The following is a 17,418-nucleotide window of genomic DNA, read 5'->3' as shown; positions in this document are numbered from 1 at the left end:
AAATGTGTGTTTTACTTTTGTTGTGTGCAGGCACCTCGTACAGAAGCTCTCACCATTCTCGGTTCTCTTGTCTGCTTTCCAAATACCTACCGAGAGATCCCTTTACTGCAGTCAGTGCCAGATGTTAATGAAGTCGTTACAGGAGCCAAAGATGTCAAGGTACATGATGCTTTTGACTGAATCTCAAGCTTAGTGTTTTATAATTGTAGCTCTATGGTTATCTCCTCCATTATTATACATTGATCTACTTATCCCTGCAAGTTTTGCTATGTCATTTAAATGTTCCAATAGTTATTTTTTTAGAAGTCTGTTTTAGGGAGATTAAATATATTAGATTCAGAGCATATTGCAGTTATAACTGATAGGTTCCTTGGATGTTTTTTATTAGATCTGTTTATCATGCTTACAGATCATAATTATGTAACAAATCATCCTTTGTAATAATTTTATTAGCTTAATTATGCTGCATTAGTGCATTAAATGAATTTATAAGAAATACTTGAAATAAGCTAACTATTCAGTCCCATTGTTGGCTTGATTAAATACTACTAATAATTTGAAATTCCAGATTGTTCCTTGGAGAATAAAGGTAAGCATTTGTTCTCTTCTCAGCTGACTTTGGGGCAAACAAAAATGTTTTTCAAATCCCAGAATCAATCAATCAGTCTATCTATCTATAGCACATGATTACATTATATAATTCAGTGTACAATGTATAATCTAATTGAAGTAAAAGAAAACCGAGATTTTCCTATCTGGAAGTCTCATTTGCTTTGCTAGGTTATTATTCTATACCCAGAAACGTCTTCTCTAGGCTGGCTTAATTGCCTAGGGCAGCCCCTGCTGAGACCACCATCATACTGCTCCTCCAAGCCTCGTATTTCCTTCCCCCTAGTTCTCCCTGATGGGAGCCTCTCAGAGCTTCCTGATCCTTCAGTAGATCCTGACTGCCTGGAATATGGTCTGAACATGTGGGAAATCAACTATGAAACAAAGTTTTTATTTTACCTAATTTTGTATTTTTAGCATTACCTCATAAATATTTTACTGAAGAATGCCACAGAGGAACCAAATGAATGTGCAAGGTAAATGTTGAATAAAAGGTAAATTGTTTTAGAATTTTAAGACACACATTTATGTGTGAATAGTTAATGTTAAAAACACTTATTCTTCCACTTTACAAACACTGAAAAGTATAATAAGAATTATGTTGGGAAAATGCTGTACTTTATTTTTTTAAAAGGTGCCATTGTTAAGTAAATGCAGTGAGATGCAGAAGATTATAAGTAGTGTGCTATCTTTTATGTAAGAAAAAGCAAGATTACAACTATTTACATGTATTCCCTGATACTTTTAATAAGGAGGAAAATAGAAGGATAAACCAAAAACTTATAAAAGTGGTGTATGTATAGGGCAGTGATTCTCAACCAGAGGTGATTTTTGTACCCCAGGAGGCATTTGGCAATGTTTGGAAACATTTTGGTTGCTTCTGCCAGGCATTTGAGGTTGCTAGCAGTCTGTGACCAAGATATGAGGTTTTCTGGGCCACCTTTTATTGTTAGTTCCATTGAGTCAATTCCAACTCCTAGCGACCCTGTGTACAGCAGAGCAGAACCCTGCCCGGTCTTTTTGTGTCATCCTCTCACCTTCCGGCATTGTATCAGACAATGCTCCACTGCTGTTTTCAGAAGTGGGTGGCCAGGTCTTTCTTCCTAGTCTGTCTTAGTCTAGAAGCTCCGCTGAAAACTATCCACCATGGGTGACCCTGCTGGTATTTGAAATACAGGTGGCATAGCCTTCAGCATCACAGCAACATGTAGCCACCACAGTATGACAACTAACAGATAGGTGGTGTGGTTCCCTGAGCAGGAAACAAATCTGGGCTGTGGAGGTGAGAGCGCCAAATCTTAACCGCTAGACCACCATTGGGTCAACTACATGATGAAAAGTTTCTACCTCTCCTCCCAAGGTAAAGCCCAAAGCTGGGAGCACTGGTGGAAGGGAATACTAGTTTCTGATCCTCAACCTCCAAACCCATGAGGTCACCAGAAGCCCAACTCAGCCTCCTGCTGCCTTCTGGGAATTGGCTTGTGCCCTGCTCCCTGTCTAGGCTCATTCCGGTTTAGCAGCCCGTCACTCATCACTGTCTTGTTAGGTCTTTGATGATTTTAAGGGGTTCTTTCTTTTTTATTTTGTCTAACTTCTTCACTTATCTTCAATGGATGGTTTAGTCCAAATTTTCTAGTCTGCCATTACCAGAAGCTATAAATTCATTGTCAGTTTGCTAATCTTACAGTAACCTTGCATTTTGGGATAAACCCAGTTTTGTTTATACAGTGCTGGATCTGATTTGCCTAACATTTTGTTCAGGAAAGTTGCATATAAATGCATATTCATGGCCTGTAATTTTCTTTTCCCATCCTTTCCTTATCAGGCTTGATTGCAAGGTGATATAGTCTCACAAAATGAGTGAAGTACTATTTCATTCTCTTCAGTCAGCAAGACTTTTTGTAAAATTAGAGTTAAAGTTCTTGTGTATTTAGTAGACGTTGATGGTAAAACTATCTAGGTCTGGTATTTTCTTTATGAGAAGGTTAACTACTGACTATTTTCTTCAATGATTTTAGGAATATTGAGGTTTTCTTCTTTTTTTTTTTTGACAGTTTAGATAAACTAAAATTTTCTAGAAGTTTGTCCATTCTATCTAAGTTTTGAAATATACTGGCATACATGATGTCTCCATTATCCTCTCACTGTCTTTTGTCTCTTTCACTTCTATAGCTATATGCCTTTTTTACTCTCTGACACTTTTCGTATATTCTCTGATTTTTCTCACTAGTCTTGCCAAAGATTTGTCAACTTTATTAGTCTTTTCAAAGAATAAACTTTTGTCTTTGTTCAACCTCTCTATTCTATATTTGTTTTTATTTCCTACTTTCTGCTCTTTTTAGGGTCTTTACTTTCTTTATATTCCATTATTCCTTTTCTTACTTTTTAACTTGTATACTTAGTGTATTAATTCTCAGCCTTTCTCCTTTACAAATATAAACTTTTAAGTCTACATGTTTATTTCAAGGTGCTAGTTTATCTGAGTTCTGTAAGTTTTGATATGTAACATTTTTCCATTACAATTTTTTTCCATTGTCCATTATGATTCCTTCATTGAGTCACAATTTATTTAGAAATCTATTTCTTAATTTCTAAACATAGATTTCTATTTTTTTTTTTGCTACTGATGTGTTAGTTAATTGCATTTTGCATCAAAAATGTTGTCTGACTTATAACAGTCTTTGAAATTGTTGAGATTTGCTTTATGACCCAATATGTGGACAGTTTTTGCAAATGTCTCATATGTGTTTGAAAAGAATGTATACACTGTTCTTCAATTGTTGAGTGCAGTGTTCTAGATGTGCCCATTAGATTAATTTTTTTAATCATGTGCTTTAAATATTTCATATCCTTTCTAATTTTTTTCATCATCTTGATCATTTACTGAGCGAGATATGTTAAAATCTCCTACTATTATGGTACCTTTATCTATTTCTCTTTGTATATCTGTCAATTTTGTCTTATATGTTTTGAAGCTATGTTATTAGCTGCATAGAAATTTAGAATTATCATATCTCTATAGTGAATCAAATCTTTTTATTTATGTAGTGACACTCTTTATCTCTAAGAATGATTTTTTATCTTAAAGACCACTTGTCTGATACTGATTCAGCTATTTTTGATAATGTTTTCTGTCTTTTAAAATTTAACCTTTTTATATTCTTCTCTTTAAATGTCTTTGCAAAAACTGTACATAAGTACTTCATACGTTTATCCTGTCTGATCTTTATCTTTTAACTAAAGCTTTAGTTCATTTACATTTATTGTAATTACTGATATATTTGGATGTATTTCTTTTTTGTGTGTGTGTGAGGAGATCAGCCCTGTGCTAACATCTGCCAATCCTCCTCTTTTTTTGCTGAGGAAGACTGGCCCTACGCTAACATCCGTGCCCATCTTCCTCCACTTTATATGGGATGCCGCCACAGCATGGCTTGCCAAGCAGTGCGTCAGTGCGCGCCCGGGATCCGAACTGGCAAACCCCGGGCTGCCCCAGGGGAACGCGCGCACTTAACCGCTTGCGCCACCAGGCCGGCCCCTGATGTATTTCTTTCATCTTATTTTATACTTTGTTATTGGTCCTTCTCAATACTTCTTTCATTTTCTCCTGTTTCTTGCCTTTGTTTTTTCCATCTCCTTTTCTTTCTTTCTTTCTTTTTTTCATTCCTTCCTTCCTTCTTTCCTTTCAGATTAATTATATTTTCTGCATTCCATTTATTATCTCTGTTTTTTTGAATTCATAGACTGTCTTTCAGTTCTTTTAGAGGTTACCTTAGAAATTTTAATATGCATTCTTATCTTACTAATTCTGAAGTTAGTCTGTCTTTACCCTCTTCCTGAATAATGCTAATTCCTTAGAACATAATCTGATTGTGCTCCTATATCACTACAGCTGCTTCTTTCCTGTCTCCCTCTGCCTAACCTTGGAATGTTAAAGTGACTCAGAGTTTAGGGCTGGTCCTCGTCTCTCTCCATGACTTTCCTATATGCTCTTATTCTAACCAGACTTCAAATACCACTTACTTACCGATGATGCTGAATTTATTTATGTAGACCCTTCTGTGAACCCCTTATATATTCAGGCTTATATATTAAACTGCCTACTGGACATCTCAACTTGGATGTCTTAATACATCCAAGCTTAACACAACCATAACTGAACCCTTGAGTCTGCTGTCTGCCCCTGGACCCTGACTTTCCCTCAGACTTCATCTCAGTAAATGGCTCCATTATCTACCCAGATTTTCAATCCAGAAACTTGGGGAAAATCCGTTTTTCCCAGACCCACCACATTCAAAACTTCAACAAATCTTGACAATACTTTTTCCCCCTTTTTCTTTGGTGTAGAAAGCCAAATTTATATGGAGTTAAAAATGGAATAGAAATATGTATGATATTGTCAGTCTTCCTTAGTTGTATATAAAAGGAGTTGGACAGTGAAATTAAGGTCATGTAAATGTACATAAGCAGACTAAAATATGATCAATATTGCAAATAAATGGAGGAGAATTAAGAGAGAATATAGTTATAATTGTGAGTGATAATTTAGAAAAATTAAGAAAAAATGACAAGTTTTTGTTATATAAATTGGAGTGGTATGAGATAATAACAAATAGTATCAAGAGAGTGTGTTGGAATATGGAATGAGAGTGAAGGTAGTATTGCCATTAGCTAAACAAAGAGTCTTGGTAGGTAAAACTCATTTGGGATCACAAAGGACATACTTGGGATACAGGAATTCCTAGACATGAGGAGTAACAAAGTATTAGAATGGGAAGATACTAAATAGAATGTCAAATGATAAATTTCAGAGAGAGAAAATAGCATGGAGGAGCTGTTTATAAGCTAATGTGGCTTAAATCTTAAGGCAGGTGAGAGTGGTTTAGATTATAAAACCATTTTATGAGTCACAAATGTTCTCCGTAGTGCGAGGCTAATAGTTACAGAGTAATGCAGGTGTTCCTAGAAATGAGAGAGATTTGCTCTTAACAAATTACATTTAACAGATAGGTTAATGGGTCGTAAAAAAAAAATATGTGCATATGTGTGTATTCTTAAAATGGTGGAAATATGATTTTGGATATAATTCCAAGTTGTGTAGATTTTGTGGGTTGAACAGTCAGTCTGAGTTAAGCTGAGGGAAAATAAAGAGGCTTTTTTTTTTTTTTTTGTGAGGAAGATCAGCCCTGAGCTAACATCCATGCTAATCCTCCTCTTTTTGCTGAGGAAGACCGGCTCTGAGCTAACTTCTATTGCCAATTCTCCTCCTTTTTTTCCCCAAAGCCCCAGTAGATAGTTGTACGTCATAGTTGCACATCCTTCTAGTTGCTGTATGTGGGACGCGGCCTCAGCATGGCCAGAGAAGTGGTGCGTCGGTGCGTGCCCGGGATCCAAACCCGGGCCACCAGCAGCAGAGCGCGCGCACTTAACTGCTAAGCCACGGGGCCCGCCCCTAAAGAGGCTTTTTGAAAGAATATAAAATATGTGGGAATGACTGCAAAAATAAGAATGCAAAGTGTAATTTCTAGATTGGGAATAAGAGTAGGAATTAGGCAAGAGAGATAAATGTAGACAGTTCTACACAGTGAGGAAAGTCGAGGGTTAGAATTGTGTGGAACTCCATGCTGGCATTGGAGAAACAAAAAGGCCTGGCACACCTTGTAAACTACGTTGCACTGCTTTTACTGAGTGAATTTTGGTGGACAGTGACATGGTCTCCAAAGGATTTTTAGTTTATTTAAATAAACTTGTTATGAAGTGGTTCGTCAATCTTAATTGAAAGAGGTGAGAATCCAGTGAAATATGGTGGTTTTAAAACCTCAAAATATATTGATTTTAATTGCTGAATTATATCAAATACAAAGGAACTTTTCAGTCTGGAGAGCTGAACAGTGTGTCTGGTTTGATTGGCGTTGGGTGTAACCTCTTATTACAAAGAACAACACGTACATATTACAGCTAATGTCTGGTTCCAGGGAGTGGTTTGAATCCGCTTTTTGTTCTGAAAGTGAGCAAGTTTGGGAGCAAGTATTTTAATTTTATATATGAGCATTCAGAAAAAATTAACAGGAATGTGATTTTTTGATCATTGCAAAAGATAGTGGAGTATATCAATTTCAAAGAGTATTTAAATTGATTGATTTAAAAATTGATTGATAATTAAGAAAGATAATCTTTAAAGGACTGTGGAACTTAAAGAATATTTTTTCTTAACACATAGTTTAAAAGAAATAACTGAAATTTATTTTGAAAGTTGTATTCAGATATTCTTTACAATAAAATACAGGATTTGTCTTCTGTTTATGGTATTGTGTATTTTATTGTAAGGAAAACAATTACAAACTCAACTTCTAACAATCTTCTAATAAGACTCACATTTTTCATTCTTCTTCAGAAATATCTTGAAGCAATAAAATATAGTAAAAATTAGTTTCAGCAAAAATAACTGATATATGGGCTGTGACAATTAACAGAAAACATACTGTTTATTTCATTAAATATTTACATACTGACCATTATCAATATTTCTATTTGTCCTGAAAACAGGCCTATTGAGAGTATCTCATCTTTTCTCTCAAGCAGACATTCTGTTAATGTATCTATAATTTTTGCTACTTTGTATAAAAAGATTTAAAATATTTTGTCTTTTGAAAAAACCAGAAAAATACATTAAATTTCAAGAGTGTTTTCCTCCTTTTCCTTCTCTTTCAAAAGATGCATTGCCATTTGCTCCCTCGGGGTCTGGATATGTGAAGAACTTGCACAGTGTACAAGCCATCCTCAGCTGAAAGCCGCCATCAATGTGATAGGTGTCACTTTGAAGGTATCACCAGTTTGTGATGTGTAGTTGACATTAAGCTATAGCCCATTTTTAGTCTGAATTAGCCTCATCTGTATTTCCCCCTACATTACAGAGAGGTTGAGATTCAAAAGTTCTTTTTCTGAGAATGTGTTGAATGTGTTGTGAGGTTCCCAGGAGAGGCCACCAATGGCTGCTTCCCCACTGGCAGCCGCAACCCGCTGTCCATAGCCTGAGTGTTCCTGGACCAAACCCAGTGGCCAAATGGGGTTCCTCTGGTGACTGGGTAGCTCCTGTGGCAAGCAAGATCCCTGTCACCTGCTGGTGGGAGTGACAAGAAAGTGAGATTTCATGCCCTGGCCTCTTCAGCAGGACTGAGAAAGACCTGACAGTCCCGGTTAGCAGCCCTAAGTGCTCACCGTCCAGCTGGGCCTTGGGTACTTTTAGGACATCTTTCTTCCTTTGTTAATGGGAAGAAGAGCTGCCATTTTCTGGGCACTCACGCTGGGCCAGATTCATGGAAATTCTCTAAATGCTTGTGTTAACCTTCACGACAGCTCTGCAGAGTAGATCTCACAGTCCCTGTGACACGTCAGAGGAAAGCAAAGCCCAGAGAAATCAGGTCGCGAGCCCACAGCCGTGCAGGTGTAAGTGATGGAACCCGCACTGAGAGCAGAGCTATGTGACAGGAAAGACAACTGAACTTCTGTATGTGCAGTTAGGCCGCTTCCTAAACCAGAGCTCAGATCTGCTGGGTCCTTTCCTGGCTTCTTCTCAGAAGGGGTGGTAGTAGTTAGCATTGCTGTTGTTACACCTTCAGAACCTGCCAGGCACTGTGCTGATGCTTTGTGGAAGTTCTCACTCGCAAAGTAAGTTCCGCATTTTACAGTGGAGGAACCAAGGTGCAGGAGAGTTAAGGAGCTTGTTCCAGGCTCTGGCCTGCCCTTCTCTGCTGCCTGCCACATGCTGCTATAATAGTAAAGGCCATTGCAGCTGATGCTTTGGACAGTCGTCACCAGGCCAGCAAGAGCCCCTATGCCACCCTTTGTGCATTATCTGCTTCAGCCCACAGGATAACCAGCCAGGGGCGTCCCCTGACCATGGCTTGGCATCTGGCCCCTGCCTGCCTTTGTAGCCTGATTTCATGGCAGCCCTCTTCACCCACCCCTCTTCCTGGCCAAACTCGAGGCCTCCTAGTCCCTAAGTGTGCCCTCTGGCCACCCCCTCTGTCACCCTACCTTCCCCCTTTCCTCCTCCACAACACCTGGGGGTGCTGGTTATATCGTGAGAGCTGGAAAAACTCTTGCTGATCCCTGTGGTGAGGAATGGAAAATTGATCAAACCAAGATGTCACTTAGGGGTGCTCCCTCTGGCCTGAGTGTGGTGCCGACCTCTGACCTTTGTTGTTGTGTTTAATCCTTAGAACCACCCTATGAGGTGAAGGGTTACTGCCACCTTCACTTCACAGATGAGGAAAATGAGCTGATTGGGAACTAAGGAGCTTGCCAGGGTCAAACCCAGAATGCTCTGGCCCCACGTTTGGACTTTTGCACAACTGTGGTCTGCAAGACACTCCCCCTAACTCCCAACGCCATGGAAAAATATTCACATATAATTATTAAAGTGAAAAAAGTTAGATATCAATTGTATATCTGTGTAGATTCTAATTCATTTTTTAATATGCTATTTTCTCAATTCTAAGATGTTTTTCAAATTTTAATTTTTCTTAAATCTAGAAATGTATATTTAATGTAATGTGGTTCCTCCACCTCTACCTGTTTCCTAGAAAAGCTGTTAGTAATTTAACAGTATCGTAGAATGAAGGAGATATATAGGTATACATATATATATCTCTATCCTTCCGTATATATGGTTCTATGTAGTATAGAAGAGAGGGGGACTTTGAAACAAGAGTAGAAGGATAGAAGATGGCTTACTTTTTTCTTCGTATTTGCACAAATTTTCAGAAGTTTTTGTAATTTTTCTGTAATTATGAGGAAAAATGTAAGGCACCAGAAAAATGTAACTGCCATGTATTGAGCCCTTGCCCTCAGGGGTGTCCCACACCGTGCGTGGACTGTCCCATTGAATCGCTCCACTCCTGGGAGGTGCTGCTGCTCTCCCCATTGTAGAGATAAAGGAGAAGGCGACTGAGGGAGGCCAAGAAACTTGCTCCAGCTTGAACTGCTAAGAAATCAGAGGGCCAGGATCAGCCACATCAGTCTCCCTTTAACCATTATGAATAAGACAAGAAAACTCGTGACGGAAGTCCTAGTCCCTGGGGCAGCACCCTCTCCTCCTCCCTCTGATGCCTGTGTTGCTGTGCCACTTGGGTTCTTCTACTGAAGGACATAGGACATAAATCCAAGAGAACCAGGGACAAGATGGGAAAGAGTCACCACAAGGATGAAGGGGACAGCAGCCACTCTGAGAAGAGGAGCCTCAGGGACCCTTGGGGCTCTGCTGGGAAGGGGAGAGATGGAGGGAGAGGAGGAGGAGGCGGGGCGGGCAACTGGCGGCTTGAGCCCTGGAAGAGTTCCTCCCCTATGAGCTCCTCACAGCTCCGGGCACTGCTCTGCTGTAATCATGTCCTTCAGAAACACTCAGCAACGTTGGCCCAGGTATTCATTCCCTCAGAGGTGGGAAGGGCATGGTTAGCATGGGCTAAAGAAATGTACCCCAAGGGGTATAGATGAAAACCAGCCTGCAGCCACAGCAGTGAATAGGAACAGTGCTGCTGCACAGCCGCCTGGAGAATTCTGCTGAGCTAGTTGTTGGTTCTGGTGGGGTAGCCTGTTGGCAGTGGGAGTGGGGAGGTTGTTCCAAGCTGGAGCCAGACTTATAGACTTAGGCACCCCATTGAGGAGGAGGACTTGGGCTGAGGGCACTAGAGTGACAGCAGGGGCTCAGGCTCAGGTGAGCTTCCCGACCCTGCCTCCCAGGCGCCCCAGTGAGAGGAAGCCCAACCTGAGCCCCCGCCCTCAGCCCCACCTGCTGCTCCTTCTCTTACCCTGTCTTAGGAGACATTGACCCCACCACCCTCTCCAGTCACAGAGTCCTGCTGTCCCAGGGCCATCCCTCACCTGGGCTGGCTCCCTCTGCCAGTAACTGAGCCTCCTGGCACCTCCCCCCTCCATGGCCCTAGTCCAATCCCCATAGATCTGTCCTCCATACTGCCACCAGAGGGATCTGTCCTTCAGTGTAGGGACTGTATCTGTCCTGTTCATCTTGTGCCCTGTGCTTTCAGTTCAGTGCTGGCACATTGAATGTGTGTCCGTGAATTTGTGCCAGATGAGTGAGTGAGTGAATGAATGATTTATTTCATTCTGCCATTCCCCACAGCACTCAGGTGTCAGTAATATCACCCCACTTGTGGCCCTTCACACCCACCTTTCTTGCCTCAGCGCCTTGCCCTGCTGCCCACTGCCTGAAAGGAAAGACTTTCCCTCTGCATTCCTCCAGACAGCCCAGCTCTCCCCTCCCTCCTCAATGCCTTCTCTCTGCTGTCTGCCCCCTCTGTCTCACATGTCACCCCTTTCTGTCCATAGCCCTTTTGTCTTGTCTGTCAAGGCTTTCATTTCATCATTGTTCTCTTGTCTGTTTCCAGCTTCCAGAGGTTAAGAGCCATGCCAGCCTTATGTTTCTATCACTTGACCATGACCTGACCACTCTGATGGAGCAGAAACACACCCAGTGCCCGCTCATATTCTTCCACTCCCGCCATGTTCCATCCTTATCTCAAACACACCATACGTTGTCGCTCTGGGGGCTGTGGTAGGCATTAGGAATACAATGGTGAACAAGACGCAGGAAGATAAACACACAAAAGGGCAGCCAGACAAATACAAAAGATCAGCTCTGATAGCCTTTAATGCCGTAAAGAAACGATTACAGGGGACCTAGATGAAGCTGAAGAGCTGCAGTGGTGGGCCACCACTCCTTTGGATGGGCATGGTGGCCATGGTGGCATGGACATTTAGTGCTATGATTTAAAAGATATGGCAGCACTGGCCATACGCAGTCCTGGGGAATGAGTCCCAGGCAAAGCAGGGAGCAATTACAAAGGTCCTGGGGCAGAAACAAGCTAGAATGTTGAGGGATGAAAAGAGGCCTGTGAGGATCAGGTCATCTGGAGCCTGGATGGCCAGAGGAGGCTGTGAAGAGCCCCTTGAGTGCAGATGTTCTCGCCCTAGGTTGACCTTGTGCCTGTCAGAGAGACAGTAACTGTTTATTCTGTAGAATTAAAAAATTGATCACCTTTCACTTATGTTCTTCCTTATCCTGTGCATTTGTCACTGAGATGCTAAATGTTGACTTTTCTGTGTTGTTTATGTGGTGCTCATGTCAGCTGGTGTGTCTGCTTCATGTGACTTGGAGTTTGGTGTAGAAATACCTAAGCTACATATCTGAGATTTCACTAGACAAAGATACAGAAGCAGTGACAAACCTCTCTGCTCTGGATAATGAGATATGGATAGCAGGGTAGCTTCTGGCCAGAGAGAGAAGCACAGGGTGCCCTCATCCCTCTCATGCACCCCCAGCCAACGGTCCTTGCAGGTACTGCCCCTTTGACATGCTATCTCACAAGAAATGGAAGCATCTCCAGAGGATCTTAGACACGTGCCAGACTCAGAAAACATGCTCAGAGTAATTGAATACAGTCGTGTGTTGCTTAACGATGGGGAGACATTCTAAGAAAGGCGTTGTTAGGCGATTTGATCATTGTAGGAACATCATAGAGTGTACTTACACAAACCTGGATGGTATAGCCTACTATACACCCAGGCCGTATGGTACTAATCTTATGGGACCTCTGTTTTATACTCGGTCTGTCATTGACCAAAACATCGATGTGTGACACACCAGTGTATACCATAATTTGTGAATTACGTTCTCCTAATCCCCAATTTTTCACATTTCTTAGTATTATACATATGGGTTAAGTTTAACTTCATAGGATAGAAAGTCGTTTGATCGATCCCTGTTTCTCCATGTGTAAAATGAAGTTACCATCTCCTTTGCAGAGCTGTTAATTAAGAGTGATCAATGTGAAAATGAGTAAAAATCCTTGTTAAAGGTTCAGCACACAGGATACTCAATAATGTGCTACATTTTAATTTCCTCTTATTGTCAAAACTATGATTTATATGATCTGAATGAGGCATTTGAAATTATGGTTTTAATTTCCAAATGGTTAAATGACAGCTGCTTATTTCTATAGAATGTTATATAAATTAATACAGCTAGTCTAGACAAGAGGCAGTTACAGAGTGGAAGTTATGTATAAACTATCTGGTAATAGGACACATTTTTCATAAATTTAATGCAAAACAAGGAAGTGTATCCCTCTGTGGAGCTAGAAAGAAATAACTATTTTGTTCTTCCTTAGGAATAATGTGCATGTTAAGTTGGGTTATTTAGTTTGGGGTTTTGTTTCCTTTTATAGTTTCCTAACAAAATCGTGGCTCAGGTAGCCTGTGATGTTCTTCAGTTGCTGGTTTCCTACTGGGAAAAGCTTCAGATGTTTGAAACCTCTCTGCCTCGGAAAATTGCAGAAGTAAGTCTTTTTCTTGTAATGCTAAAACATAAGCATTTCCTTTTTATTATATTTGGTATTTAATCAATAATAGATACTCAAATAATTGTTAGAGAACTGACTACTAAATTGCCATGTGAGTCATTCATTTTAAGATTAAATTGCACTGGTTCTTCTCAGCTGTGATTTCAAGCACGAGTTAAAGAAGTCACCAGTGTTTCAGGGCAGAGTCTTACACTTGGGGAGTTTGAAAGGCAGACACGACCACAACAAAGAGACCTTTTGTAGATTGGGCTTCATTCATCAAGAGTAATTTGGATGGTGCCAACAAGAAAGTAGGCAGCTGGTTATGATGCCCTCCATGTGGGGGTGGGGATAGGGGACTGTTGTGTACAACAGGAGTCTCTCCCAAACTGAAGCCCCGGACCACACTTTCTGCCATCCCATGATTACTCAGCTATAATGAGATTACTATTGTAATGCCCTCTGTGGGATAATTGGTAGAGGAGAGGGACAGAAGGAACAGGAAGAATCATCTCAAGGATAATGTCCTGGAGGTCGGTTACATTTGAGGATGCTCTGCTTATACAGGAGCAGGGACCCTCACCCTGTAGGTGCCTGGTGGTGAGGCACATCCGTTCCTGCCAGTTGGTATTGCTGCACTTTTTAAAATATGCCCTGTTCTTTACACATCCAGTGGTAACTCTTCAAGGAAATTTGATTTGTCTCCATGTGATATTACAGGGAGAGAGAAGAAGAGGTATTGAGTTCTTTTCTCTCAGCGCTAGACAAGTTTCGCCAATGAGATCACTTTGTTCTCTCAGAGATACATCAAAAATCACAAGTAATTTTCGACCTTACATGACCTAGAGTGAAATAGAGCTTTGGACATAGGAATATCAGATGCTGCAAAATGTAAAGTTGGGTTTTAGGGCAACCATATAATGTATCTTCTAAACAGGAATAATACCTTTGAGAATGAAAGGGGTGCTGTTACAGGAGGACAGCAGGAGGAGACTGGGTATTTATAAGAAAATTAAATGGGAGCATTTTCATAATTATTTTTGAAAATATTTTTTGCTTTCATTATGCAAGGTGTAGAGACCGATGATGGAAATTGTGTGACTACAGAAATATTCCTTTCTCTGGGGTCCCCAATTTCGCCACCAGTAAAATAGAATAGAAACTGGGCAAGGCCCCACTGCCTTCCCAGATTTTCAAGGTCACACATATCTCTAAACTGTCTTTACTTTTTGTCACCTTCCTCTAGTGAGTTGGCACCAAACAGAGTTTAGTTGCAAGGCCATCTTGGGACTCTTATCATATGGCTTCTAAAAGTATTCCTATGATGTGTTTGACTGGGGATTTGTCTTTTATGCAGATCCTTGTGGCCACAATTGCTTTTCTTTTACCAAGTGCAGAGTACTCCTCAGTGGAAACAGATAAGAAGGTAGGTGGCGCATTAGCTAAGTTTTGTCTAGAGTTTGTTTTTAAAAATGTAAGACAGAATGATAAATGATATTACATGTAGGGATATCCCTTATAATATCTTTCTCTTGGCCCTAACAGTCTCTCCTGTGAAAATTTTGTTTATTCATTCATTCCTTTTGCATTTGTGTGTCCACTGAATAATTACTTTTATGCAGGGACAGTTCTGTTCTCCTGTTGTTTGTTATTACGTGTAGCGAAGTTTAAGAGACTACAGTATATGGTACTGGGCCTGTTTCCTCTTCCAGTTTATTGTGTCCTTGCTGCTCTGCCTCTTGGACTGGTGCATGGCATTGCCTGTGAACTCCCTTCTCCACCCAGTGTCCACAGCGGCCCTGGAGGAGCAGCACTTGGCCAGAGCCCCTTTGCTGGATTATATCTACAGGGTGAGTCTCCAGCTGGGCCTCAGGGGTGTAGTTTGGACTGACGTATCAGAGAACTACTAAAGTACGTTTTGTGCATTTACATATTTATCTGTGCCCTTTTGAAACGGATTTATGGAGGTTTAAGCATTTTTAAAGAAATGAATAACTTAAGAAGAAAACAGAACAGATATAGTTGTAGAGAAGCAATGGTTAACAAGTGCAAGATGCATGCATTTTTACATGACTATCATCTTTAAAAAAACTGTAGTTTGATCAGAAACCCCCAATTTTCACGTAACATGGTCTTTTTAAAAACCATGGTCATTTAAAAAAGAACTGTTTATATTATAGGAATATCCAGAGCCTTGTTTGACAAAATCTGTTTATCAAAGGAAGAAAAAACTATACTGGTTCCAGTAATCTCTTTGCTTTAACAGATCTTAAGAAATAAATTAAGAAAATATATCACATGAAAGTGATTAGCCTCATCATTTTTATAGTACTTAAATTATTCGGATTTCAACCCTTCCTGGTGACTAGGTGTGGTGTTTGCTTTGGACCCTTTATTCTATCCTTCCCTATCAGCCTTACAGTCATTCACTCCTGTGAAAGCCTGATTAAGTCATTATTTATCTATCTATTTAGCATTTGTCTGTTCACTGAATAATTACTATTACATAGAGACAATTCTGTTGTTTATTTTTTTAGTAATAAACCTTTAATAATAGTAAAAAAAAGATTCCAAGTCATTAACTAATTACTTTGTTGCTTTATTTTAAAATATATTAAATAAGAAAAAAAAAAACACTTAAGTCTGGTTAAAATTCTACTAAAAAGTATTGTGTATTTTTAAATGGTTTCTTCAGTGGTCAAAGATTTAATAACTATGTTAGGATTAATTAGATACTTCTGTCATCCTTGTGGCTTATAAACCTACGTAAGGCTTGGCTTAACCAACTAAAGTAGCCACAATCAAGATTTCTCTTAAAATTGCTTTACCAATATAAGTTACCTCATAGTTAACAGGATTCATAAATTTGTTGAATAACTGTTTATTGCATTTTTAAAGGAAACTTTTTATTGAAATATAATATGCATCCAGAAAACTGCATGTCTTAAGTGAAAGCTTGATGAATTTCTGCAAAGTGAGCACACCTGTAAAACCAGATCCCAGCTCTAGAAACAGAACATTCCTAGCATCCCCGCATCCCCCATTGTGCCTCTTCCTAGTCACTACCCCCGTACACGTACCCAGGGTAACCCCTATCCTGTCTGACAGTAAAGATTTGTTTTGCCTGTTTTTGAAGGTTGTATGGAAAGAATTATACAGCACGTGCTTTTGTGTCTGATGTCTTTCACAACGTTATTTTTGAGGGATTCATTCATACTGTTGTGAATAGTTGTAGATTTTTCACTGTCATTGCTATTGAGTATTACACAGTGAGAATAAGCCATGATTTATTTATGTATTCTGTTGATGGACATTGGGTAGTTTAGAGTTTGGGACCATAAAAAAAATTCTGTGAACATTCCATTTTAGTGTGTTTTTTGGTCCCATATGTATGCATTTCTGTTGGGTGTATACCTAGGAGAGGAGTTGCTGGAATACATGTGTTTTGCTTTAGTAGTGAACAGTAAATAATTTTCCAGAGTGGTTGTGCTAATTTACACTGTCACCAACAGTGTCTGAGAATTGCAACTGCTTTATATTCTTGCTAACACTTTGCTATCTGATAGGTATGCAGTGGCATTGTGGTTTTAATTTACATTTCTTATATTTATTGCATTTGACTAATAGAAATTAATTCTGTCAATGACAGAAGCTCAATTTTTATGTTAATAAGAAAGCTACCAGAAGGATTTTCCTATACTACTTTTTTGCTTGGAAGAAGACATATACAGCTGTCCTCTGCTGGCTACAACTCTTGGTCCTTTGTAGCCGTGTCCAAAGGTTGCACACATCTAAATCCTCTTCCACTCCCTAAGAGGCAACACAAGTAGAAGGAACTAAATCAGAAGATGTCCAGCCTGACCACGAGAGCTCCTGCCACGTGGGCAAATCAAAGCCAGTCATCTATAAGTGAATTTACTTTGTATAAATATATTTAACCTAAAGATGTTTCCTTAGCTTCTAAAGTATTACCTTGATTTTCATAAAAATCAGTTTTTTTGAATTTATGATTAAAAAGTAAAATTTAGTACGGTTATTAGCTCCTTTATACATTTTGGCATACTCAAGATGATTTGTGTATGCATGTCTTGTATGTGCACAAAAGCACAAACAGGAGTAGATAGAGCTTTAAGTCAACTGCAATTTGTAAATAACCAGTGAGCTTTTAGGAGACTAATCTTGTGAAAATAAGAAAACTTTAAAAATTTGTATTAAATTTACTTTCATTAATCATACTTTTAAAAATTATATTATCCCTTCCAAATCATGAATTATATTAATTCAAATTCATAAATGGTTATAAAGTACACTAATGGTCTCTACTTACTGCTTTCATTCTACCCTCCACCATGGGTGGTGGTTGACTATCCTGGGGCTCATCCCACAGCTACTCTTCATCTCCTGGGTTAGTTCTTTCTACTTGTGTTGCCTCTGGTGGACTGGAGCAGGA

The 17,418-nt window shown here is 39.7% G+C and overlaps 1 protein-coding gene across 9 annotated transcripts in view; it reads left to right on the top strand.

Moving 5' to 3' along the window:
• The window catches only part of RALGAPA2 (Ral GTPase activating protein catalytic subunit alpha 2), a 334,286-nt gene that overhangs the window by 184,424 nt on the left and 132,444 nt on the right, over positions 1-17,418 (top strand). For 8 of the 9 annotated variants that reach the window (XM_058563323.1, XM_058563324.1, XM_058563319.1 and 5 more), the window contains 6 exons: positions 31-159; positions 1,027-1,085; positions 7,324-7,432; positions 12,855-12,965; positions 14,326-14,394; positions 14,681-14,818. In XM_058563323.1, the coding sequence (XP_058419306.1) occupies positions 31-159; positions 1,027-1,085; positions 7,324-7,432; positions 12,855-12,965; positions 14,326-14,394; positions 14,681-14,818 (615 nt within the window). The remainder of the gene's footprint in view (positions 1-30; positions 160-1,026; positions 1,086-7,323; positions 7,433-12,854; positions 12,966-14,325; positions 14,395-14,680; positions 14,819-17,418) is intronic. The other variant, XM_058563325.1, reaches the window with a different exon arrangement.

This window comes from Diceros bicornis, chromosome 19 (genome assembly GCF_020826845.1).
Source record: "Diceros bicornis minor isolate mBicDic1 chromosome 19, mDicBic1.mat.cur, whole genome shotgun sequence".
Lineage (NCBI taxonomy): Eukaryota > Metazoa > Chordata > Mammalia > Perissodactyla > Rhinocerotidae > Diceros > Diceros bicornis.
Note: the sequence above shows the minus strand (reverse complement) of the source record. Positions and strands in the feature narration are given on the sequence as shown.